The 27717-nt window shown below is 36.6% G+C and overlaps 1 protein-coding gene across 4 annotated transcripts in view; it reads left to right on the top strand.

Moving 5' to 3' along the window:
• CNTLN (centlein) overlaps positions 1 to 27717 on the top strand; it is a 315313-nt gene that overhangs the window by 57166 nt on the left and 230430 nt on the right. For all 4 annotated transcript variants that reach the window (XR_009251688.1, XM_058695263.1, XM_058695264.1 and 1 more), the window contains exon 3: positions 18776 to 18860. Coding sequence is in view for 3 of the 4 variants with exons in the window: in XM_058695263.1 (XP_058551246.1) it covers positions 18776 to 18860 (85 nt within the window). In the remaining variant the exon portion in view is untranslated. The remainder of the gene's footprint in view (positions 1 to 18775; positions 18861 to 27717) is intronic.

The raw sequence follows: 27717 nt of genomic DNA, 5'->3' as shown, positions 1-27717 counted from the left end.
TAGCTGTGAGCTTTTCATAAATGGCTTTTATGATGTTGAAGTATGTTCCTTCTAGCCTGACTTTCTTGAGGGTTTTTATTAAGAAAGGATTCTGAATTTTGTCAAATGCTTTTTTTTGTTTATTTTTTTAACGTTTATTTATTTTTGAGACAGAGAGAGACAGAGCATGAACAGGGGAGGGGCAGAGAGAGAGGGAGACACAATCTGAAACGGGCTCCAGGGTCTGAGCTGTCAGCACAGAGCCCAATGCGGGGCTCGAATTCATGGACCGTGAGATCATGACCTGAGCTGAAGTCGGACACTTAACCGACTGAGCTACCCAGGCACCCCTGTCAAATGCTTTTTCTGCATCGATTGACAGAATCATATGTTTCTTATCTTTTCTTTTATTAATGTGATGTATCACATTGATTTGCGAATGTTGAACCAGCTCTGCAGCCCAGGAATGAATCCCACTTGATCATGGTGAAGAATTCTTCTTATATGCTGTTGAATTCTATTTGCTAGTATCTTGTTGAGAATTTTTGCATCCATATTCATCAGGGATATTGACCTGTAGTTCTCTTTGTTTGCTGGGTCTCTGTCTGGTTTGGTAATCAAAGTAATGCTGGCTTCATAGAATGAGTCTGGAACTTTTCCTTCCCTTTCTAGTTTTTGGAACACCTTGAGAAGGATAGGTATTCTCTCTGCTTTAAATGTCTGGTAGAATTCCCCAGGGAAGCCATCTGGTCCTGGACTCTTATTTGTTGGGAGATTTTTGATAACTGATTCAATTTCTTCACTGGTTATGGGTCTGTTAAAATTTTCTATTTCTTCCTGTTTGAGTTTTGGAAGTAGGTGGGTGCTTAGGAATTGGTCCATTTCTTCCAGGTTGTCCAGTTTGTTGGCATATAATTTTTCATAGTATTCCCTGATAATTGCTTGTATTTCTGAGGGATTGGTTCTAATAGTTCCATTTTCATTCCTGATTATATCTATTTGGGTCCTCTCCCTTTTCTTTTTGAGAAGCCTAGCTAGAGGTTTATCAATTTTTTTTATTTTTTCAAAAAACCAACTTTTGGTTTCATTGGTCTGCTCCACTGTGTTTTTAGATTGTATATTGTTTATTTTGCTCTGGTCTTTATTATTTCCCTTCTTCTGCTGGGTTTGGGGTGTCTTTGCTGTTCTGCTTCTATTTCCTTTATGTGTGCTGTTAGATTTTGTATTTGGGATTTTTCTTGTTTCTTGAGATAGGCCTGGATTGCAATGTATTTTCCTCTCAGGACTGCCTTCGCTGCATCCCAGAGTGTTTGGATTGTTGTATTTTCATTTTCATTTGTTTTCATATATTTTTACATTTCTTCTTCAATTGCCTCATTAACCCATTCATTCTTTAGTAGGGTGTTCTTTAACCTCCATGCTTTTGGAAGTTTCCCAGACTTTTTCCTGTGGTTGATTTCAAGTTTCATAGCCTTGTGGTCTGAAAGTGTGCATGGTATGATCTCAATTCTTGTATACTTATGAAGGGCTGTTTTGTGACCCAGTATGTGATCTATTTTGGAGAATGTCCCATGTTCAGTCAAGAAGAAAGTATATTCTGTTGCTTTGGGATGCAGAGTTGTAAATATATCTGTCAAGTCCATCTGATCCAATGTATCATTCAGGGCCCTTGTGTCTTTATTGATCCTGTGTCTAGATGATCTATCCATTGTTGTAAGTGGAGTATTAACGTCCCCTACAGTTACCACATTCTTATCAATAAGGTTGCTTATGTTTGTGATTAATTGTTTTCTATATTTGGGGGCTTCCGTATTCGGTGCATAGACACTTATAATTGTTAGCTCTTCCTGATATATAGACCCTGTAATGATTATATAATGCCTTTCTTTGTCTCTTGTTACAGCCTTTAATATTAAAGTCTAGTTTGTCTGATATAAGTATGGCTACTCCAGCTTTCTTTTGACTTCCAGTAGCATGATAGATAGTTCTCCATCCCCTTACTTTCAATCTGAAGGTGTCTTCAGGTCTAAAATGAGTCTTGTAGACAGCAAATAGATGGGTCTTGTTTTTTTATCCATTCAGATACCCTGTGTCTTTTGGTTGGAGCATTTAGTCTATTTAGTCTAGTTATTATTGAAAGATAAGGGTTTAGAATCATTGTGATGTCTTTAGGTTTCATGCTTGTAGTGATGTCTCTGGTACTTTGTGGTGCTTGCAACATTTCACTCACAGACTCCCCCTTAGGATCTCTTGTAGGGCTGGTTTAGTGGTGATGAATTCCTTCATTTTTTGTTTGTTTGGGAAAACCTTTATCTCTCCTTCTATTCTGAATGACAGACTTGCTGGATAAAGGATTCTTGACTGCATATTTTTTTCTGTTCATCACATGGAAGATCTCCTGCCATTCCTTTCTGGCCTGCCAAATTAGTAGATAGGTCTGCTACTACCCTTATGTGTCTACATTTGTAATTTAGGGCTCGTTTATCCCTAGCTGCTTTCAGAATTCTCTCTTTATCCTTGTGTTTTGCCAGTTTCACTATGATACGTTGTGCAGAAGATCAATTCAAGTTATGTCTGAAGGGAGCTCTCCTCTTGGATTTCAATGCCTGTTTCCTTCCCCAGATCAGGGAAGTTCGCAGCCTTCATTTGTTCAAGTGCACCTTCAGCCCCTTTCTATCTCTTCTTGTGGAATTCCTACGATACGGATATTTTTCTGTTTGATTGTATTACTTAGTTCTCTAATTCTCCCCTCAAACTCCCGAACTTTTTTATCTCTTTTTCTCAGCTTCCTCTTTTTCCATAGTTTTATCTTCTAATTCACCTATTCTCCCCTCTACCTCTTCAGTCCATGCTGTGGCCACCTCGATTTTATTTTGCACCTCATTTATAGCATTTTTTAGTTCCTCATGACTATTTCTTAGTCCCTTGATGTTTGTAGCAATAGATTCTCTGCTGTCCTCTATGCTTTTTTCAAGCCTAGCGATTAATTTTATGACTACTATTCTAAATTCTTGTTCCATTATATTGCTTCAATGGTTTTTGATCTATTCGTTAGCTGTCGCTTCTTCCTGGAGTTTCTTTTGAGGAGAATTCTTCCATTTTGTCTATTTGGTTCATCCCTGAGGTAGCTCCAACTGCAGGGCACTTCCCCTGTGCTGTCCAGAGAAACTTGTGTTGGTGGGCAGGACTGCAGTCAGACCGATGTCTGCCCCTAGCCCTCCACTGGGGCCACAGTCAGACTGGTGTGTACCTTATCTTCCCCTCTTGCAGGGGCAGGACTCACTGTGGAGTCGTGTGTCCCCTGTCTGGGCTGCTTGCACACTGCCAGGTTTGTGGTGCTGTTTTGATGAGATCTGCCCAAGGGCTTATTAGACGGGGTGGATCTGCAAGGTGCACAGGGGCAGGAGGGGCAGGAGGGGCAGGCTTAGCTAAGTTTGCCATAGGTGGTCCCCTGCAGGAGGGGCCCTGCGGCACCTGCAGGGAGGCAGACCCATCAGAGGGATGGATCCACAGAAAAACAGCATTGGACGATTTCACGGTGCAGGCAAGTTCAGTGATGGGAGCTCGTTTTCTTTGGAATTTTGGCTGGAGGATGGGAGAGGGAAATGGTGCTTGCCAGCACCTTTGCTCCCCGGCTGAGTTCTGTCCTTCAGGGGCTCAACAACTCTCCCTCCTGGCCTCCTTTCGCCCTCCCTGCTCTCTGAGAGCAGAGCTGTTGACTTTTAGCGTTCCAGATGTTAAGTCCAGATGGCTGTCAGAACTCACGCAATCCGGCCCCTCCGCCTTTGCAAGCCAGACTTTGGGGGTTCTGCCTTGCCGGGGGCTGCCCTTCCACCACCCTGGCTCCCTTCCGCCAGTCTGTGTAGCACATACCATCTCTCCACCCTTCCTACTGTCTTCCATGGGCCTCTTGTCTATGCTTGGCTCTGGAGAGTCCATTCTGCTAGCCTTCTGGGGGTTTTCTGGGATATTTAGGCTGATGTGGGTGGAATCTAAGCAATCAACAGGACGAGGTGAGCCCAGTGTCCTCCTACACCACTATCTTCTCACTAGTTCTGAAAATATTTTGTGTATTTTGTATAGATTTCAAGTTGTCTAAAGTAGCAGGGCATATCCTTTTCCTCTCTATGGCTAGTAACAGAAGTCAATTCAGCTTCATATGCTGGGAAATGACCCAGAACTGTCAGACATTTTAAAACATATAAATCAGTATGAACGTATGATTACTTAATTGAACTTATAGTACATAAGTACATATAGCACACATGTACATGTAAGTATGTATAGTACATAAGAACGTATAGTAACTTAATTGAAATTATGCCAACAAAGGAAATTTTTTGTCTGGTGAATTTAATTTTATTCACATGGCAAATTGAATTTTTCACTAAAGTACCAGGTATAAAAAATTTAACTGATTTTGTTGTTATTATATTCAGAGTATCAGGTAGACCTCCCATAATGAAGTTCGTTGATATACATAATGATGTTTGTACCTAGAAATTCTTAGTGGTTAAAAAGTTGTGCCAAAATGTCTGTGTTTAACCTTGAGTGTATGTAAGTTATTTGTCATTAGCTGAGTTGTTATATTCTTATACTCCTTCAGTTTTACTCTTGAAGAGTCATGTATGAGCCTGCTGAAATGAACTGAGATTAAAGTTGAGTGAGACTGAGTAGAATTGTAATGATAGCAATTAAGAACTACTACCACGGAGTTGTGAGACTTTTTAGCAAAGATCTCTGTTGCTCTAAGTGTTGTAATTAATAATTATTCATGCATTATAATCTTTGGTCATTTAAATAATGAATCTGTTTTCTTTAAAGATTAACTCGTAGGTTCCCCAGTGTTCTCAGTTCATAGTACCTTTGTATATCAGTAATATTTTCATGGCACTTCAAATTAAAGAGAAATATCCAAGAGTTTCATTGGGATTAAGTATTTATGCCCTAACATTGTAACGGCTATTAAAATACATACAAATTAAAAGGAAAAAGTTATATTTTAATTTTATTCTTAAACATAATTATTTGCTGTAGGATGTGAACTTTTGGGTACTGGACAATTGCTCCAACCTTATAATCAGATTGGACACTGCTACCCTTATTTCTTATTTCACATTGCTTTTTGCTCTCACCTTAATTTTTATCACAGCAGTGGTCAAAAACTGAACTTCATAAAGATATGTCATGAAAGAAATGTAGTGCAATCTAATATTGAAGCTCTGAACTTCTAGCAAGTATTCTGTATGGTGTCCAATAGACGTGAAGTATTTCTCTGTTTCCCGTAGACATTTAAAATATCCCACAATGCCCTGTCTGTTACAACACCCCTGGGAACCTTGGTACACAATCTGGGTAATAGAATTAGCACATTCTCTTCTAATGTTTATTACTGCTTTATATGGAATTTTGGCATGGTTAGTATCCTAATTATTTTATGTTGAGACAGAGAATCCTTTTTGATCATTTTTGACCAGCAAGGTTTCTTAAAAAAACTGTGTAATAGTGAAATAAAGGGATAATACATTTGACATTTTTCTTGATGGAAGTGTTTACTGCAGAGGTTTCATAGAAACATTATTGAATAAATTGGTTTTGTGACTATGTTTATAAATAATCTGTAATACAAAGAAATAATGAATGAATAAAATCCTAAAACATGATATTAAGTGGGAGAAAAATGCAGTACTTTATTACTCTACAAGGTGTATTGAATAAACAAAAGAAAAAGATGAATTTTATAATGGGAATAAATAAGGGAAAAGGACTCAAACTGAAAATAGTCAAAATTATCTGTGCTGTTATTGTTTTTCTCAATATCAATTATTATATTGAAATGGATTTAAGATATTCCTGATTAATCCTTTAGGATATTTGCATACAGTTCTAAACTGTATTGTGACTCAAAATGATTTTTTTTAAATAATATATTTTGGGGGCGCCTGTCTGGCTCAATCAGAAGAGTGTGTGCCTTCATCTCAGGGTCGTGGGTTTGAGGCCCACATTGGGTGTAGAGATTACTTAAATAAATTTTTCAAAATGATGTATAAGGAAGTATATTCTGAAGTATATGGAAAATATTTTTGTGTAATATTACACTAAGGATATATTTGCAATTCCATGTGTCCTTAGTTTAATACATAATAAAACAATCATAGTGATAATAGCTTACATCTATCAAGTGTTTACTATGGTCCACATGGGGTTTTTAGTGGTTTTTAGTGTTTTCAACATATTGGCTAAATTCTTACAATAGTCCTATGAGATGGGTCTAATTATTATTCTTATTATACAGATGGAGGAAATGAACTACAGAGAGGTTAAATAATTTGCCCAGGCTCACAGAACTAATGAGTGGCAGTGTGTATGGTTCCAGAGCCCCTGTTTTTAACTACTATCCAGACGGAGAATTAATCTCTCACCTGAATGTTAACAAAGAAAGAAGAAAACAACTAACTGTGATCTAAATTTATTTTATGGTCCTACACTTATTAAAGTTATTTATTAGTAGATTAGATTAGAGAAAAGAAGCCAAGAATAACGCTTTAAAACTTTAAGAAATAAAATAAATATATTACTTACTGGCATTGTATTCCATTTATGTTATGATGACTTTAAGATTAAACTTGGAATATGTTTCATGATGAGTTCAAGGAATTGGATTTTAGCAAGAAGTTAATGGATGCTAGATCTGTTTGAGAAGTCATTCTAATGATTTGGGAGAGAGTATACCATGATTACACATAAGTTTGATCGATAGAATTGCTGGAAATGAAAGGTATTTGGTATAGCTGGCCAGCAATATGACATTCATTTTACTTCTTAATGAATACTATTGTTTCTTTTTTCAATATACAACCATCTGCAAAAAAAATATTGTTCAATTATTTTATGTTTTTATTGTTTTAAATCTTCTTGAAAATTCCATATGTTTCTATGAGTTTTTAAGTTCTGGGTTTGTATAGGTTGTGGTATAGTTTGCATACCTGATAGTACTTAATAAATCCTTATATTTAATTCAGAATTACTATTTGAATGCCTGATATGTGCTTAATATTCTACTTATACTGTGAGAGGAGAGAGGGTCAGGGGAAGGAGAATACAACATGCTTCTCAGGAAGGTGGTTGTGGTAAAAATTGTAATCATTAAGAGATGTCTTCCTTGATCCTCCCTCATTTAATAAACAAGCTCTCTTCCCTGCATTTATTCCATCTCAACATATTGTTTGTTGTACGTATAGTATTTGTTAAATTAAAAGTTTACATTTTTCCATGATTAAAGTATTATTTCTTACCTGTAAGAATCTCTTTCAGATTTATATAAAATCAGAACTTCTGGAGATGTATTTAAGATTAAATTTTAAAATTAGGAATTTAAAAACTAACAGTAAAAAGAGACTCAGCTCAGGCTGCTATAACAAAATACCATGAACTGGGTGGGTTATACGTTAGATATCTATTTCTCACAGTTCTGGAGGCAAGAAGCATGAGATCAGGGTGCCAGCATGGCCAGGTTCTGGTGAGAGCTGTTGCAGACTACCAACTTCTTGTATCTTCACGTGGTGGCAAGAGAGTGCTCTGGTGTCTTGTTTGCCTTTTAAGGGCACCAAGTCCCTACCTCCCAATTCCTCTGGATCCCCTTACTCCAAACACCAGAACCTTGGGGATTAGATTTCAACATAGGAATTTGGGAGGGGTGAGGCATGAACATAGATGGTTGGGAATACAGACTTCGATGTTACAACGACCAGAGTTGAAATGACAAATATTGCTGAGTCTTTCTTATTGAAACACTCTCTCTAGGTCTCAGTTACCACATCTGTTAAAAGGATTTTAAGAAGAGTTTATTGAAGGATTAGAGAAGCATTTAGTTAAAAGCTTGTCCAGTAATCGGTACCCAAAAGTGGCATTGATCCTTAAACAGTTCTTCTCAAGTAGTCAAAAATTTGATAAGGGGACATGTGAGGAATGTCATATTTAATTTTAATCAATGAGTTACAGAGCAAAGACTTAATTGTAAGAATATTTCCTTCACTGAGTTGTGGATCCAGTTGTTTAAAGAGATTTGTGAGCTATAATTCACCTATGAACTCTGTGAGATTGTTACTTGTCAAGGTTTACGATGAGATTGAGGTATCTACATTTTGAAACAGCTTTATAGGCAATGCTGACATTCTAGAAGAATCTAAGCTAGAAAGGTGAATATCGTTACATCTTTATGGATGGAGAAATACGAAATCCAGTATTTAACAGTTTTAAAGATGTTAGGGAAAAATTTGTATGTCTTTCGCTGGAACTTAATATTGAACTGTAGTTATTTTTAATGATTTAGTGGTTATGATAGCCATGGAGACAGGGCTACATGGTTTAAAATCTTGGCTCTATCACGTGGTTTATTGTGTGATTTGAGGCAAAATACTCACTTTTATATGCCTTAGTTTTCTCTTCTGTAAAATGAAAATAAGAATAGAATTGTTTTGAGTTAATGCACATATATTTGTTATAATAATGCCTTGCACATTGTATGTATATCATCATCATCATCACCACCATCTCATGTTATATTTTACATTCCTTTTCAGTTTGTTTTTATAGTCTTGAGAAAAGTCAATTAGTGTTTTGTAAATAATAGGCTTCCAAGAGTAACTTGCAGCCTTTTTGATGTTTTTATTGTTCTTTAACATTAAAGGTTATTGCAGTTTGCTTATCCTTAAATGTGTTTTGTACTTGAATTTGAATACTCAAATTCAGAAATATATCTGTCCCAAATTGGAGATGTTCAGAGTTTACCAATTGTAATATTTTTTACTTCTTCATATACAACATTTTCAAATGAAACCTCTATAGACATTGCTTTATTTTCCCATTTTTCTTTTTTACTTCTAAATACTTAATCTTTGTATAAATCTTAGAGACATGTTTTGCTTTCTTTTTAACATTTATTTTTACTATTTGATGGGCTCCTCAATACTTTTTTCCTTTACTCAGTCTCCCATTTTCACTGTTCTCTCTCTCTCTCTCTCTCTCTCTCTCTCTCTCTCTCATCCATAAATGAAAACTCAGTCCTGGAAAATGGGAACCATAAAAGGAATAAAAAGGCAAGATGATATTTAGTATTTTTTGCATGTTTATTTAGAATATGCATACTATATTCTTGAAATAAATGTGTTTAAAGATTTACCCTCATAGAGGATGAGAGATTATCTCATATTTATGTTTACACTTGGAGTTTAGATGCTTAATAAGCAGGCTGTTGTTATAAGCTTATATTATATACTCTCACCACTGGGAACACCTCCCTCCTGCTCCATTCCACTTTTAAACACATGGGTTGCACAGCTGCTGTATGGTTGTACACTGTCCCATGTGTATTAAGCAAGCACAGCCTGCAAAAGGGTTGCATTTTGGAGCACGGAAGTAGCATGGCTGGTTGGAGACCCCAGAAGTGTAGCTGCCAGAATTCTTCCATCTGGCAGCAGTGCTGCTAGGCAGCTCCACACAGGGCATAAATATATTTTGCTGAGTACTTTTCCTGGTGCAACAGCCATGAATGCCTGGGCTGAGATGGATGAATGGGAAGATGGTCAAAGCTACTAATAGAAAGGTATTTAATTGGAACCACTGTACTGCTTAAGGTGAAAGAATGAACAATAAGTATGAAAAAACACATTGTCAAATAGTCTTTTAACCTTTATGAAGACCTTTTACATTAAAGAATTATGAAATAATTCTATGAAATAAATACTGAAGCATAGTTCCTTTAAAAATTTAGCTTTTATAATTTAACATAGACATATCATTTTTATGGCAAAATAATTGCAATAGTCTGTATTTGATGTAAGTTTATTTCTGGTTTCATTAAAAATTCCCAGAACATTGAACATAAGTCAACATTCCATGGAGAAGGAAGTATTATGCAGCTTGCATGTGTGCATATCTGCATATCGGAGCACAAAATATTGACATGATAATTGCAGTCAAGCCTGAGTGAACAGTGGCCTGTGGGAATTCAGCTGGTGTTGTACCAACTGGATGGCTGCTCAGGACACAGTTTGAAATGCAAGGTGCAAGTTAGCACTTTATTCAGCACAGGCAGGCATCATTTAAAAATCCTTGGGGGCAGCCCTGGTGATGTGCAGATGTTAAAACAGTCTGTTCTGAAGTGCTGATATTTTTGAACACTGTAAAAGACTTCTAGATTCTGGGTGAAAAATATTTGCACAATTATTAAAGACATATAACGCACAATCTTTTCCAACTCTTTTCTGGATGTTTTAGGTAATAGGGAGTGTTTATGCAGAAGTAACTGGACAGGTAGTTAAAAGAAGAAACAGGAAAATCAATAACCAAATAAGATCATTTAATTTATAACTATAAAACAGAAAGGGTTTTGAGTTTCAACTTCGTGTTAGAAATGATGTTGAATGAATAAGGATATCTGAAACAAATATATTATTTAGTAATATATTAAATCTAAGCTGTTATGTTCTAGTAAATTATTGATTTCTTCTTTGTTTACAGAGTTCACCAGTACCCCATAATTTGCAAATTCAGATTAAGATGCTGTAGCCTAATTCTATTCTTTATTCTACTTTGGAAATACCTGATGGAACAAGAAAAAGATCAATCATTTTTTATGTGTCAGGCTGAATCTTCCATCACAAATTTTGGCTTTCATATATAGTTTAAATATATTTTTATATTGAAGTATAAAATATAATAATTTGAAATTCTGGATTGTATACTAAAAATTAAGCTCTGATCTTAAAGAGAAATAGATATCTTAAGTATACTTGACCTTTAAAATATTTTATACCAAAGGTTTGGGGATCTGTTGATTTAGTAATGTATTTTTATTTAAGTATATTAGAGTTTTTCAATAGCTGTTTTTACTGTGGAGTAAACATATTTGAAAAAATATTTGTGTTAAGTTTTTTTAAAAGTTTTCTCATTATATTGTTCATAGATACCATTTTAGTAGTTTATTATGCATATTCAAAGTAGAAAAATAGTTATGAAACAGTTCATGAATAAAAGGTTAGATAATATGATAATGGTATGATTCTCATTTCCTTCAACTTCCATTTTTATCAGTCTTCCTGTTTTAGAATCTTAATGTTTATCAGAAAGTGAGAAAGCATTTAAATGGAAAGTCATTAATAAGTATAAAATCTACATTTTCATAGATTTTGTGCTCAAATGAAAGAAAATGTTCTTCCAACTAGGTTTATTTTGTGCATTATTGTTATCTGTTAATTAAGAATAATCAATGTCAGTAAGCTTTGCTTTTTTATTTTCTTTGTTTTGTAAATCAGACCAATATCATTGCCTCATTTATAGTTAAATGTTTCTTTTAGACTCTAATATTTCATTTTTGACATCTCATTAAAAATGGGCTCAAGCCCAGAAAATATGATCCTGTCATATTGTATAATATATGGCATGGTCTATAACACAATAAAATTTTGTTTCCTAATGATTTAGAATAATTTCTCAGATTTTTGAGTTTAGAAAAATGGCAAAAAGTTACTGTGGTAGTTCATGTGGCTAAGTACCAGCAATGTTAAATGTTTAAATGGGTAGTACTCTTGGGAAAAGTGATTGGAGCTTTGAACTTGTACACATTTGACAGCGTCTCTTCACTTCATTTTTCATCCTAAAGAAGTCTGCAAATATTCTTAGCTCACATCATTATTGCACATCAGTGGTTCTAATTAGCTAAACAGGAGTTTGTCTCAGTCATTGATCATCATCAACTTCTTGACAGTATCCCTTTTTTTTTAGGAACCTTTTTTTAAATGTCTTATAAATACAGAGAATATATATTAATTGAATTGACCAGATACATTGGTGGTGTTTTAAATTTGAAACAACTTTTTTACCTTGTATTATTTTAAGTAAAAAATAATTGTATTCGTATTGTAGCGCTGTTTTCTCTTGGGAGCATTTTCCTGTTATGAAAATACCATGTGCCACCAGGAGGAGCTGCTGGACAATCTCTATATAGATTGTGAATTGTGATTTTTTTTTTTTTCAGTTTCAAAACTATAATAGTCATTTTTGAAGGTTTTTGGTTTAAAATACATCAGTGAAGTATATTTTTGAAGTTTATATTTGACATGAAGTTTATAGATCATTTATGACCTATATTTTCAGTATTATATTATTCAGCTTAGTTATTGTTATTTCAGTGACTCTCAAATTTTAGTTTGTATCAGCATCACTTGAGGCTTTGTGTCTTAGTTCGGGTTGTTATAACAGAATATCATAGTTCAGGTGGCTAAAAAGCCAAACATTAATTTCTTATATTTCTGGAGGTTAGGAAGTCCAATATCAAGGTGACTACTGATTCCATTCCTTGTGAGAGCTCTCTTGCAGACAGCTACCTTCTTGCTATATTTTCACATGATGGGGAGGGAGATCATCTTCATGTAGATCCCTAACCCCATTCATGAGGACTCCATCCTTATGACTTCCCAAAGGCCCCACCTACAAAAACTAGCGCATTGGGGATTAGGGCTTCAACATGAATATGAAACATTCAGTCCAGAGCACCTTGTTATGGTTAAACACCGATTGCTGGGCCCTACCCTGGAGTTTCTGCACTTAGGAATGGTGGAAGATAGTACATTTCTAGCAAGTTCTTGGATGATGCTAATCCCACTTCTCTGGTAACTCACAGTATGAGAACCACTTGGTTAGACTGTGAGTAAGTTTATGTACATACCTGTGTATATAGTAGGAGATAATCACTCTGGTACCAAGCTGCAGTAATGCTTTTGTTTGAGTTTTGTGGCACATGGTTTATCCCTGCCTCATAAAAAGGACACCAGAACGTATTTGGACACTGGTAGGGATTTTAGGCTTACTACAAAAGAGTGAATTAGAAAGACTCTATCCCTGTAAACTAAACTAATTCCTGGGAATTTAATACTAGACTCATAGCATATTCAAAAAGCAACTTACAGGGGGAGTTTCTGACTGGAATTAATATCTTGGCTGTTACATCCTGGGTCTTTGTCCTTGAGTAAACTCAGTCAAGCCCTTCCCTTTGAGATTTGAAGCCATCTTCCCCCTGATTCATATACCTTGAATTGATGTAGTACTGTTTTGCAGTACTCGTGATTTTATAATATTAAACATTCAAATGATAATTTGAGATTATATATTTGTGACAAATGATAGGCAAAGGGTGTATATATTTTTTCTTTTTTTTCTTTAAGCTTTTAATTTTAATTCCAGTATAGTTAGCATATTATTATATTAGTTTCAGGTGTACAATATAGTGATAAAGGTCATATATTTTTAATATATAAAATAGTTTTATAAATCAAAAACAATAAAATATAAAATGACAGTTATGTTGACTGGCACTGGAAAATTAGGAAAAAAACATTTCAATTGGTGAAAATATGTTGAAATTCATTATTAATAAAAAAAAATAAATACAAAGAGAGCCCAGTTGAAGACAATGGACTGTGATTATGCATTAGATATGCTATCAATACTTGGTAATAGAAAATAAAATAATAAAACAGAATAAAATACAAACAGTAAAAATAATACATATGTTTGTAAAATTTTAAGTGTGATTTATTCCAATTCTCTACCTAGTGTGTGCCTATATTCAGAGGGCTGAACCTGGCTAGAGAAAAATTCTGAGCCACGACGACTGGTCATATGTGAATTTATGACTACTGACCTTCATGGTCTTAGTACTGACTAGTAGATATCCTATTTTTTCCTGGCTCACTTACCATCCCAGTCTCCTAGAAGACTATTTGATGCTTAACTCTCTTGTCAACTTATAACACTTTGTTTTTCCTTTCACTTTCAGATAACTGTTATGAATTTGTCAGATTAATGTTAAGTGGAGCACAGGGCGCTGGATGGTGAGCCATGGTTCAACAACAGACCATAAGAAAAACTGAAATAGAGAAGTTTATTGCTCACATGTCCTAGAGGAAGTACCCGGCATGCCTCGAGGGGCCACATGGGGAAGTCAAGGCACAGTACGGAGACAGAGAGGACCTAGGGCACATGCCTTTATGAGGGTTTGTGTGTGGAGTACTTTGGGGTTTCCAGGCTCAGGTGGGATTGGTCAAACCAAAAGAGCTAGGTTTTGGTGAGCTCTATGAAGGGATCTTATGTAAGGGACACATAAGGGAATGGCATTGGGAGGCAGGGGAGATTGTTGATCACAACGGCTGTTAGGGAAGTCATATCAAGAACTTTAATTTACTTGTGACTCTGTGAGCTGCTATCTAGGGCACTTGCATGAATTAGCTTCAGGCTGCTTGGCCAAACCAAATGGATGCCAAGGCATGGAGTAGCTTTAGTTAAACTCTTGACAACCTCCTTGCTTCCTACGCCACTGAATAAATAGAAGCTTTTAGAAGAGAGCTTTTACTCTTTCCCATAACCACATCTTCTACCAACATACCTGAATCTATTTTCTCTTTTTATTTCTTTGGAAGAACTGTTTATACTGTCACTTAAGTTCAAAAAAAAACTGTGCACACTGAAGCCTTAAGGATGCAAGGATGTCACTCTGCAGTTCTCTCTTCTCTCTCTTGCGTCTTCTGTATCGCTCACTATCCTGGGTCATTCCTGTCCACATACTCACATGCAATTTTATCTTCTGTCTTTTGAAAAAAATCTCTTTTGATCTCACATTTCGTTTGAAATACTGTTCCATTTCTCTGCTGCTTTTTACAGAAAAATTCATCTGAAAAGTAGTTTTTACCATCTCTATTTTTTTCTTTCTCTCTTGAACTGACTCCAATTAGGCTTGTATGTCCACCATTCTCCTAAAACAGCTCTTGTCAAAATCACCAGTGACTACAATACTGCTAAATCCCAGAAGTCCAGTTTTTAGTCTTTGTCTTCTTTAGCATGTTTACAGCATTTGCCAAGGTTGGTTCCTTCTAGAAATAACTTGTTCACTTAGCTTTCTCTCTTGATTCTCCTTTTGCATGACTGTGTATCCTTTGTAGTATCATTGGCTGTTTTCCTCGCCTTACTAACCTATAAATGTGGAGTGCCTCAGGACCCAATTCTCAGACTTTTCTATCCAAAATTACTTCTTAGGCTTTTAAATATATTTGGATGATGCCTAAAGTTTTATCTTCAGCCTTGACCATTTGACTGATTCTAGACTTGTTTACCAACCGCATATTGGATTTTGATTAAACATCTCACATTTGACATGTCCAAATCCCAAATACTTAAAAAAAATTTTTTTTTAGTGTTTGTTTATTCTTGAGAGAGAGAGACAGAGTGTGAGTGGGGGAGGAGCAGAGAGAGAGGGAGACACAGAATCTGAAGCAAGCTCCAGGCTCTGAGCTGTCAACACAGAGTCCGATGTGGGGCTTGGACTCTTGGACCTTGAAATCATGACCTGAGCCTAAGTCGGAGGTTAAACTGACTAAGCCACCCAGGTGCCCCTGTCCAAATCCAAAATTCTAATGTCCCTTAACTCTCCTCATTAGGATCTGAGATCATGTCTACTTCATCCTTCCAGTTATTCAGACAAAAGCCTTGGAAACATTCTTGACTTCTCTCTTCCCTTAAATCTCATACCTATTGGATCAAGAAATCCTGTTAGCCCTACCTTCAAAATATCAAGAATTTTATTACTTTCTCAGTAACTCCACCATTACCTATCTTGTCGAGTTCATCTTTAGTTCTCACCTGGGTATTTTATTTGCCCCCTAATTATTCTCTCTGCTTCTACTTTTGATTGCTAGAGTCTGACCTCAGCCCAGGACCCACTGTGATACTTGTGAAATATTAATTCTTATTGTATTATTTCCTTACTCAAAACTATCCTCTCTGTTCCAATTTTATTGGGAGTCAGATCTAAAGTTCATAGGGCTTAAAAGGCGATATACTGCTTTATTCCCAGTGACTATTCTGTCCTCAGCCACCATTCTCCCCTTGTATGGACGTTACTATTTTGCTGTTCTTTGGCTACACCAATTGTGCTCTTGCCTCAGTATCTTTGCTCTTGCTACTGTTCCCAAAGCCTGGAAAACTCTTCCCTGAAATCTCCATGACTCTTAATTCCTTCAAGTTTCTGCTCACATATCTTTAAGGACAGTCATTTTTATAAAATAGCGACAGCCTTCTTTTTGCTATATAAAAGCAACAGCCTTCTATATTGTTCTATACAAAATAGCAACAGCCTTCTTTTTGCTTCCCAGTTCTCTAAGACAAGGCATCCCTTTCTGCATTACCCTAGTTTATTGTTCTTATACATATAGCTAGTTGGCATACTATATATTCACTTATATATCATTTATTTTCAGCATCTATGAGCTAGAATGTTAATTCCATCAAGACAGCACTTGGTTTATTTTGTTTGCTGCCGTTCTCTATTCCCTAGAATGAAGTCGAGCATATAATAAATGCTCAATAAACACTCATTAAGTGAATGATGGATTAATGTGTAAATGTGTGTTTGTTTGTTTTTTAGGTATTTATTCTGGTAGGTATTCTTTCAATCTGAGGATTCTATTTAATTCTAAAACATGCTCAGAAATTATCTCCTAAAAATACCGCTTTATCTTTCATCCCATTTTTTTCTTGCTTCTGGAACTCTTTAGGCATATGCTGGGAGTTTCAAGTGAGACCTGCATGTCTTAACTGTGTTTTTATATTTTTCATCTCATTTCTGTATACAGTGTTCTGGATGAATTTCTCATTGTTATTATCCATTTCACTTATTCTCTTTTTACATCTAGTTTTGAGCTAAGCCCATTGAATTGTGTTTTGATTTAGTGGTTGTAATTTTTATTTGCAAGGTTTTCAATATATTTTTTAAGATCTATTTATTGTTTTTGTTTTTAATTGTAGTCATTCTTTTAGGTCATAAATCCTTACTTACTTTAAAGTCTTTATTTTTATTTATTTTTGAGAGAGACAGAGACAGCGTGAGTAGAGAAGGGGCAGAGGGGGAGAGAGAGAATCCCAAGCAGGCTCTGTGCTACTGAGCCTGACGTGGGCTTGAACTCACGGAACTGTGAGATCATGACCTGAGCTGAAACCAGGAGTCGGACACTTAAATGACTGAGCCACCCAGACGCCCCTTAAAGTCTTTTTCAGTGTGTTGTGTTATTTTAATTTTGTCTAGAGTGATTGATTCTTTGAATTATTCAGTCAGTGTTTGCATGTGTTGTATGTGAATGTAGAGTGTGTGTTTTCTTCTTGTGTTTTGTTGGATTTTTTGTGATAAACCTTGAGTAGGAGGGTTGATGTTACTGTTCTCTTATTCCTTTCTCCACTACCCTGCCTTGCCTAATGCCTTTTTTTCTCTAAAAATTTTGTGTTTGCCACTAAATTGTCACCCTCATCCCATCCTGAAATAGGTTTTATATTTGTAGTGTGAGGCTCTTAGCCAATAATGACACAGAGGATTTGTTAAATTTAGTACCTCGGCTATGGAGTGTTTTGGCTCAGTGCCTGATTGGGATTTTATCTATAAACGTTTGCCTTTCTAAACTTTCATATAAGCCTTAGTTCCAGGCAAGGGTGGGGAAAGACTTTTTCCAGACTCCTTTCAGAAGTTTGGGGCGCCACCCTAGTCTCTGGATTCAAACAATGAGCTTAGTTAGCTCTGCTTCCCTATATTGGGCAGGGCACTTTCATTAGCAGTTACCCTCAGGAGCCGAGCTCTTTTTCACCTTAGCCCATATCTGGATCTGGACAGTACACAGCACCTTCTCCTTGTTTGTAGCATTGTATTTCTGTTTAGTTTGCAATCCTTAGAGACGTGGCTGTGTTTCCTTAATTCTTTCTTTTATGTTTTTTCTATTAATAGTATCAACTTAGAGAACAGAGAATTGCCTCAAAGTGTGAACTTATTATGCTAGGTTATTGCAAGTCTAATTTAAAATTTTTTAAGTGTACTAGTGTATCATCTGAATTTATCTCTTAAGCCAGTGTTGTGGTTTTCTGATTGGTGTCTCTTCATTCTGATATTCCTTTGTACCTTCTAGGGCCCTTCGCTTCATTTCACTGTTTCGCAGTTGAGGGTTTTCTTCTAACTTTCCTGTATACTTTGTCATTCCTGAGTGATTTAAGTATAGATTTCTATTTATTTTACTTATTTTTAAAGTGTTTTAAAATATAAATAAATGTCCGGTAAATTTTTATCCCGTTTTAAGTTGTTAAAACGTTATTAAAAGTTACTAGTAAGTCTCTAGTTCTCTTTTGAGTCTTTTACTTTAAAAAATGATATTTTATTCTTAATTTAATTGTGTGTATAAAGTGCTTATGTTAAGAACATACTGACTTTGGGTGCCTGGGTGTCTCAATTGGTTAAGCTCTGATTTCGGCTCAGGTCATGATCTCGCGGTTTGTGAGTTTAAACCCTGCATGAGGCTCTCTGGGGTCAGTGCAGAGCCTGCTTGGAATTCTCCCCGCCCCGTCCCTCCCCCACTTGCATTCTCTCTCTCTCAAAAATAAACATTAAAACATAAAGAACATATTGACTTATTTTAAATTGATGATAGAGTGGTTGTGATCAAGATTAAATGTGTTGCGTATTTTTTTTAAATCATGGATCTAAATCTGGAAACTAAACTGTTCTTTTGGTATGAAGTTGTCTTAGTTGTCAGCAGTTTGTAAGTTGTTGTCACTTGCCATATGGTTTCTGATTAATTCTGAAAGGGCTGTCAACCCCAGATAATTTAATTTTCTATATTTTAAAGTGATACTCATTTTCAGGATGTGAAAATTTAAAGGATTAGCTACCAATTATAACTAATAAAGTCTCCCTTATTTTTCTTTGTAGAGAAAAACAGAAATCTGAAGCTAAAGACAGAAAAGTTTTAGAAATTCTGCAAGTGAAGGATGCTAAAATACAAGAATTGGAACAGGTTGGTGTAACAGAAAATACTAAGAATAAGTATATTTTTTCAGGTAGTAGATATTTGCAATTACTTTTGATTAAAAAAAATTCATTAAGAATATCAGGGTAATCATCTCAAACCATCACTATTTTGAAACTACTCTGGCCACATATTCTTCACTGTTGTAATTTGCTTATAGCCTGTTGTCCGAATTAATGGGCTATGTCATTTATTCATTAAAATTCTTAAGATAGTGTTATGGTTTTATAGTAGTAACTAGCAATTATTCATTGTTCTATTGAATTTTGCCTTTTATTATTACCAGTTATCATTGTATTATTAGCAGTATCATTGAAACTTGTAAATTTTCAGATGGTTTCATTCATAGAAAGGATCAACAAATAACAGGAATGATTCCATTTGATCTTTTGAAAACTGTGCTTTCTTATGTCTTATCTATAATCAGTTAATTATACAATTACATATATAATAAAATTATATGTAATTATATAATCAGGATATTATCACTGCAAAAATCCATGTTATCAGTGCTTCCCAGAACCATTTTCAAAGTATACACATCTCAAAAATGAAGGAGAATGAAATTTATTGTAAGAATGGCCTCTATTGTGATAAAATATTTAAATTCATTTTGTACCCAATTGTTCCTTACGGGCTAAATTGCCCATAATTCTTCTAGGGTAAATGGAGGCTCTTTTTGGAAACTATGATCTTTGAGTTTTGACTCTATTTTCCTTCCTAGCCAATTAAACTTTTATGAGAACTTTGATCTAAGTTTGGTTACTGTTATAAAGTTGTTTTATCAAAAAACTTAAAGTGGAAGTTAACTTAGATAAAAGATCCAATTATTTTTATGTTCTCTACATCCATAGAATATCTTTCTAAAATGGAACAATGCATTCTTTTATGACATATAAGCTTGAAGTTTATACATTCTCCAATGTTGTGTTTTCCTCATAGGAAATATCATAATTGATACCATAATGATAAAATTTTAGAAATAATATTTTAGTCTGTTTGCTCTGGGGGGGAAAATGTTGTATTTTCTACCTGAATATCAAAAAACATTAAAATGGATTCTAAGACGGATAAATACTGTTATATGCCTAGGCTAAGCTGCCTAATAGATATAACCATATGACTTAGAAGTGCCAAGTGTCATTTGTACTCACACTAGATTGAGAAAAACTAGCCATATTGGCCACCCAGAGATTCTGGAGGTTAGGGAAGATAAAGATCCAGACTGAGCAATCTATTCTTCAGTTACAGCTCTATTCTGTGGAAGAGAATGGATTTTGCCACTCTTTGATATTCTTGGGTTTTAAGTTTGCAGTGAGTGCTTTAGGGAATGCTCAGGTTACCAGATCTAGATAGCTATAGCATACCATTTTTTTAAAATGTTGACTTTAAAAATGATAGTATATTTCCCCTTTCCTTTGCTAAATTCTTTTTGTGCTTCCTCTTTCTTGAGGGATATACTACTTAACTATTTACCTTTTTGAGCAGAATCACTTATCTCGGGGATAAAATATTAAAATTCCATAAGAGATTATTTGTTTTTACGCCTCCTAATTTTTTTTAGAGGCCCTAATTTCTTTGCCAAAATCATGTATATTTTTGTTCAGTAATGGTTATAACTTTCTACAAAGTATAATATGTTAAATGTATATACTATTTTGTGATGGTACTTCGGAAAATTTGAAGTTACAATTCTTGCCTTTTTTTTAATTTTTATTTTTTTAATTTTTATTTTTTTTCAAAGTTTTTTTTTCAATATATGAAGTTTATTGTCGATTGGTTTCCATACAACACCTAGCGCTCATCCCAAAATGTGCCCTCCTCAATACCCATCACCCACCCTCCCCTCCCTCCCACCCCCCATCAACCCTCAGTTTGTTCTCAGTTTTTAAGAGTCTCTTATGCTTTGGCTCTCTTCCACTCTAACCTCTTTTTTTTTTCCTTCCCCTCCCCCATGGGTTTCTGTTAAGTCTCTCAGGATCCACGTAAGAGTGAAACCATATGGTATCTGTCTTTCTCTGTATGGCTTATTTCACTTAGCATCACACTCTCCAGTTTCATCCACGTTGCTACAAAGGGCCATATTTCATTCTTTCTCATTGCCACATAGTATTCCTTTGTGTATATAAACCACAATTTCTTTATCCATTCATCAGTTGATGGACATTTAGGCTCTTTCCATAATTTGGCTATTGTTGAGAGTGCTGCTATAAACATTGGGGTACAAGTGCCCCTATGCATCAGTACTCCTGTATTCCTTGGGTAAATTCCTAGCAGTGCTATTGCTGGGTCATAGGGCAGGTATATTTTTAATTTTTTGAGGAACCTCCACACTGTTTTCCAGAGTGGCTGAACCAGTCTGCATTCCCACCAACAGTGCAAGAGGGTTCCTGTTTCTCCACATCCTCGCCAGCATCTATAGTCTGCTGATTTGTTCATTTTGGCCACTCTGACTGGCGTGAGGTGATATCGGAGTGTGGTTTTGATTTGTATTTCCCAGATGAGGAGCGATGTTGAGCATCTTTTCATGTGCCTGTTGGCCATCCGGATGTCTTCTTTAGAGAAGTGTCTATTCATGTTTTCTGCCCATTTCTTCCCTGGATTATTTGTTTTTTGGGTGTGGAATTTGATGAGCTCTTTATAGATTTTGGATACTAGCCCTTTGTCTGATATGTCATTTGCAAATATCTTTTCCCATTCCGTTGGTTGCCTTTTAGTTTTGTTGGTTGTTTCCTTTGCTGTGCAGAAGCTTTTTATCTTCATAAGGTCCCAGTAGTTCATTTTTGCTTTTAATTCCCTTGCCTTTGGGGATGTGTCAAGTAAGAAATTGCTACGGCTGAGGTCAGAGAGGTCTTTTCCTGAAGAGACTGTCTTTTTTCCATCGGATGTTCTTTCCTGCTTTGTCAAAGATGAGTTGGCCATACGTTTGTGGGTCTAGTTCTGGGGTTTCTGTTCTATTCCATTGGTCTATGTGTTTGTTTTTGTGCCAGTACCATACTGTCTTGATGATGACAGCTTTGTAGTAGAGGCTAAAGTCTGGGATTGTGATGTCTCCTGCTTTGGTCTTCTTCTTCACAATTACTTTGGCTATTCAGGGCCTTTTGTGGTTCCATACGAATTTTAGAATAGCTTGTTCTAGTTTTGAGAAGAATGCTGGTGCAATTTTGATTGGGATTGCATTGAATGTGTAGATAGCTTTGGGTAGTATTGACATTTTAACAATATTTATTCTTCCAATCCATGAGTACGGAATGTTTTTCCATTTCTTTATATCTTCTTCAGTTTCCTTCATAAGCTTTCTATAGTTTTCAGCATACAGATCTTTTACATCTTTGGTTAGATTTATCCCTAGGTATTTTATGCTTCTTGGGGCAATTGTGAATGGGATCAGTTTCTTTATTTGTCTTTCTGTTGCTTCATTATTAGTGTATAAGAATGCAACTGATTTCTGTACATTGATTTTGTATCCTGCAACTTTGCTAAATTCATGTATCAGTTCTAGCAGACTTTTGGTGGAGTCTGTTGGATTTTCCATGTATAATATCATGTCATCTGCAAAAAGTGAAAGCTTAACTTCATCTCTGCCAATTTTGATGCCTTTGATTTCCTTTTGTTGTCTGATTGTTGATGCTAGAACTTCCAACAGTTTGTTAAACAACAGTGGTGAGAGTGGACATCCCTGTCGTGTTCCTGATCTCAGGGAAAAAGCTCTCAGTTTTTCCCCATTGAGGATGATGTTAGCTGTGGGCTTTTTATAAATGGCTTTTATGATGTTTAAGTATGTTCCTTCTATCCCGACTTTCTCGAGGGTTTTTATTAAGAAAGTTGCTGAATTTTGTCAAAGGCCTTTTCTGCATCGATTGACAGGATCATATGGTTCTTATCTTTTCTTTTATTAATGTGATGTATCTCATTGATTGATTTGTGAATGTTGAACTAGCCCTGCATCCCAGGAATGAATCCCACTTGATCATGGTGAATAATTGTTTTTATATGCTGTTGAATTCAATTTGCTAGTATCTTATTGAGAATTTTTGCATCCATATTCATCAGGGATATTGACCTGTAGTTCTCTTTTTTTACTGGGTCTCTGTCTGGTTAGGAATCAAAGTAATACTGGCTTCATAGAATGAGTCTGGAAGTTTTCCTTCCCTTTCTATTTCTTGGAATAGCTTGAGAAGGATAGGTATTATCTCTGCTTTAAACGTCTGGTAGAACTCCCCTGGGAAGCCATCTGGTCCTGGACTCTTATTTGTTGGGAGATTTTTGATGACTGATTCAGTTTCTTCGCTGGTTATGGGTCTGTTCAAGCTTCCTATTTCCTCCTGATTGAGTTTTGGAAGCGTGTGGGTGTTTAGGAATTTGTCCATTTCTTCCAGGTTGTCCAGTTTGTTGGCATATAATTTTTCATAGTATTCCCTGATAATTGCTTGTATCTCTGAGGGATTGGTTGTAATAATTCCATTTTCATTCATGATTTTATCTATTTGGGTCATCTCCCTTTTCTTTTTGAGAAGCCTAGCTAGAGGTTTATCAATTTTGTTTATTTTTTCAAAAAACCAACTTTTGGTTTCATTGGTCTGCTCTACTGTTTTTTTAGATTCTACATTGTTTATTTCTACTCTGATCTTTATTATTTCTCTTCTTCTGCTGGATTTAGGCTGTCTTTGCCGTTCTGCTTCTATTTCCTTTAGGTGTGCTGTTAGATTTTGTATTTGGGATTTTTCTTGTTTCTTGAGATAGGCCTGGATTGCAATGTATTTTCCTCTCAGGACTGCCTTCGCTGCATCCCAGAGTGTTTGGATTGTTGTATTTTCATTTTCGTTTGTTTCCATATATTTTTTAATTTCTTCTCTAATTGCCTGGTTGACCCATTCATTCTTTAGTAGGGTGTTCTTTAACCTCCATGCTTTTGGAGGTTTTCCAGACTTTTTCCTGTGGTTGATTTCAAGTTTCATAGCCTTGTGGTCTGAAAGTATGCATGGTATGATTTCAATTCTTGTATACTTATGAAGGGCTGTTTTGTGACCCAGTATGTGATCTCTCTTGGAGAATGTTCCATGTGCACTCGAGAAGAAAGTATATTCTGTTGCTTTGGGATGCAGAGTTCTAAATGTATCTGTCAAGTCCATCTGATCCAATGTATCATTCAGGGCCCTTGTTTCTTTATTGATCCTGTGTCTAGATGATCTATCCATTTCTGTAAGTGGAGTGTTAAAGTTGCTTATGTGTGTGAGTAATTGTTTTATATATTTGGGGGCTCCCGTATTCGGCGCATAGACATTTATAATTGTTAGCTCTTCCTGATGGATAGACCCTGTGATTATTATGTAATGTCCTTCTTCATCTCTTGTTGCAGCCTTTAATTTAAAGTCTAGTTTGTCTGATATAAGTATGGCTACTCCAGCTTTCTTTTGACTTCCAGTGGCATGATAAATAGGTCTCCATCCCCTCACTCTCAATCTGAAGGTGTCCTCAGGTCTAAAATGAGCCTCTTGTAGACAGCAAATAGATGGGTCTTGTTTTTTTATCCATTCTGATACCCTATGTCTTTTGGTTGGTGCATTTAGTCCATTTACATTCAGTGTTATTATAGAAAGATACGGGTTTAGAGTCATTGTGATGTCCGTAGGTTTCATGCTTGTAGCGATGTCCTGGTACTTTGTCTCACAGGATCCCCCTTAGGATGTCTTGTAGGGCTGGTTTAGTGGTGATGAATTCCTTCAGTTTTTGTTTGTTTGGGAAGACCTTTATCTCTCCTTCTATTCTAAATGACAGACTTGCTGGATAAAGGATTCTCGGCTGCATATTTTTTCTGTTCATCACATGGAAGATCTCCTGCCATTCCTTTCTGACCTGCCAAGTTTCAGTAGAGAGATCAGTCACGAGTCTTATAGGTCTCCCTTTATATGAAGGGAGTTCTCTGTGCCTCTTGGATTTCAATGCCTTTTTCCTTCCCCAGATCAGGGAAGTTCTCAGCTATTATTTCTTCAAGTACACCTTTAGCACCTTTCCCTCTCTCTTCCTCCTCTGGAATACCAATTATGTGTATATTATTTCTCTTTAGTGCATGACTTAGTTCTCTAATTTTCCCCTCATACTCCTGGATTTTTTTTTATCTCTCTTTTTCTCAGCTTCTTTTTTCATAATTTTATCTTCTAGTTCACCTATTCTCTCCTCTGCCTCTTCAATCTGAGCCGTAGTTGTCTCCATTTTATTTTGCAGTTCATTGATAGCATTTTTTAGCTCCTCCTGGCTGTTCCTTAGTCCCTTGATCTCTGTAGCAAGATATTCTCTGCTGTCCTTTATACTGTTTTCAAGCCCAGCAATTAATTTTATGACTATTATTCTAAATTCACTTTCTGTTATATTGTTTAAATCATTTTTGATCAGTTCGTTAGCTGTTGTTATTTCCTGGACGTTTTTCTGAGGGGAATTCTTCCGCTTCGTCCTTTTGGATAGTCCCTGGAGTGGTGCGGGACTGCAGTGCACTTCCCCTGTGCTGTCTTGAATAACTTACGTTGGTGGGCAGGACCGCAGTCAGACCTGATGTCTGCCCCCTGCCCACCGCTGGGGCCACAGTCAGAACTGTGTGTACCTTCTCTTCCCTTCTCCTAGGGGCAGGATTCACTGTGGGGTGGCGTGGCCCGTCTGGGCTACTTGCACACTGCCAGGCTTGTGGTGCTGGGGATCTAGCGTATTAGCTGGGGTAGATACGCAAGGTGCACAGGGGCGGGAGGGGTAGGCTCAGCTCGCTTTTCCTTCGGAGACCCACTTCGGGAGGGGCCCTACCGCACCAGGAGGGAGTCAGACCCGCTGCCGGAGGTTTGGCTCCGCAGAAGCACAGCGTTGGGTGTTTGCGCGGAGCGAGCAAGTTCCCTGGCAGGAACTGGTTCCCTTTGGGATTTTGGCTGGGGGATGGGCGAGGGAGATGGCGCTGGCGAGCGCCTTTGTTCCCCGCCAAGCTGAGCTCTGTCGTCGGGGCTCAACAACCCTCCCTCCCGTTGTCCTCCAGCCTTCCCGTTCTCTGAGCACAGCTGTTAGCTTATAACCTTCCAGATGTCAAGTCCTGCTTGCTGTCGGAACACACTCCGTCCGGCCCCTCCACTTTTGCAAGCCAGACTCGGGGTCTCTGCTTGGCCGGCGGGCCACCCCTCCGCCCCGGCTCCCTCCCGCCAGTCCCTGGAGCGCGCACTGCCTCGCTGCCCTTCCTACCCTCTTCCGTGGGCCTCTCGTCTGCGCTTGGCTCTGGAGACTCCGTTCTGCTGGTCTTCTGGCGGTTTTCTGGGTTATTTAGGTAGGTTTAGGTGGAATCTAAGTGATCAGCAGGACGCACGGTGAGCCCAGCGTCCTCCTACGCCGCCATCTTCCCCAAGGAAACTTTTTTTAATTTTTGAAAGGATTTTTTATATTTATTTTTTCTAAAAATCTTTTTTAATGTTTATTTATTTTTGAGAGCACGAGAGAGACACAGCATGAGCAGAGAAGGGGCAGAGAGACACAGAATCGGAAGCAAGCTGCAGGCTCTGAGCTGTCAGCCCAGAGGCCAACACGAGGCTGGAACTCACGAGCTGTGAGATCATGACCTGAGCTGAAACCAAGAGTTGGACACTTAACCAGCTCAGCCATCCAGGCTCCCCGTTCTTGCCTTTAATGATTTTTAAATCCCTTTGAGGAGAAACGTGGGGATAAAAATAAGGTGCAAGTAACCATATTCTCCTACACTAGATTACAGGTTGTGAGAGGATGGGGAACCTCGTATGCCCATTCACCTTTGTATACCTGACATCCAATGTTTACCATATTGCCTGGCTCAGAACAGATTCTCAGTGAATATTGTTGAATGAGTAATAATAATATTGTTATTATTATTTTATTAAGGTATAATTGACATATGGTATCCTGTTAGATTCAGGTATACATCATACTGATTTAATATTTTTATACATTATAGAATGATCCCCATAAGAAGTCTAGTTACTGTCATTATACCAAGTTATTGCAGTATTAAAGATTGTGCATTATATCCTCATGACTTATTTGTTGTATAACTGGAAGTTTGTACCTCTTAATTACTTTCACCTATTTCACCCATACCCTACCTCCCTCCCTTTTGGCAACCACCAGTTTATTCTCTGTATTTGTGAATCTGTTTCTGTTTTTTTGTTTGTTCATTTATTTTGTTTTCTTAGCTTCCATATGTAAGTGAAACGATATGGTATTTGTCTTTTTCTGTATGACTTATTTTATTTAGCATAATAACCTCCAGGTCCATCCATGTCACAAATGGCAAGGTCTTATTCTTTTTTATTGCTGAGTAATATTCCACTGTATATATATATATCACATCTTTTTATCCATTTATCCCTCCATGGACACTTAGATTGCTTTAATATTTTTGTTACTGTAAATAATGGTGCAATAAACATAGGGGTTCATTTATCTTTTCAAAATAGTGTTTCATTTTGGGGGGTAAATATCTGGTAGTGAAATTACTGGATCATATGGTATTTTTATTTTTAACTTTTTGAGGAATCTGCATACTGCTTTCCACAGTGGCTGCACCGAGTTATATTCCTAACAGTGCATGAGGGGTCCCTTTTCTTATCATCCTCATCTGCACTTGTTATTTTTTGTTTTGTTGATATTAGCCATTATGACAGGTTTGAGGTGATATCTCATTGTGATTTTGAGTTGGATTTTCCTGATGGTCAGTGATGTTGAATATCTTCCATGTGTCTGTTGACCATCTGTATATTTTCTTCAGACAAATGTCTGTTTCTTTATGTCTTCTACCCATTTTTAATTGGATTTGTGTGTGTGTGTGTGTGTGTGTGTGTGTGTG

Source organism: Neofelis nebulosa, chromosome 12, assembly GCF_028018385.1.
Source record: "Neofelis nebulosa isolate mNeoNeb1 chromosome 12, mNeoNeb1.pri, whole genome shotgun sequence".
Taxonomy (NCBI): Eukaryota; Metazoa; Chordata; class Mammalia; order Carnivora; family Felidae; genus Neofelis; species Neofelis nebulosa.
The sequence above is the reverse complement of the archived record's forward strand: the minus strand, read 5'-3'. Positions and strand labels throughout refer to the sequence as shown.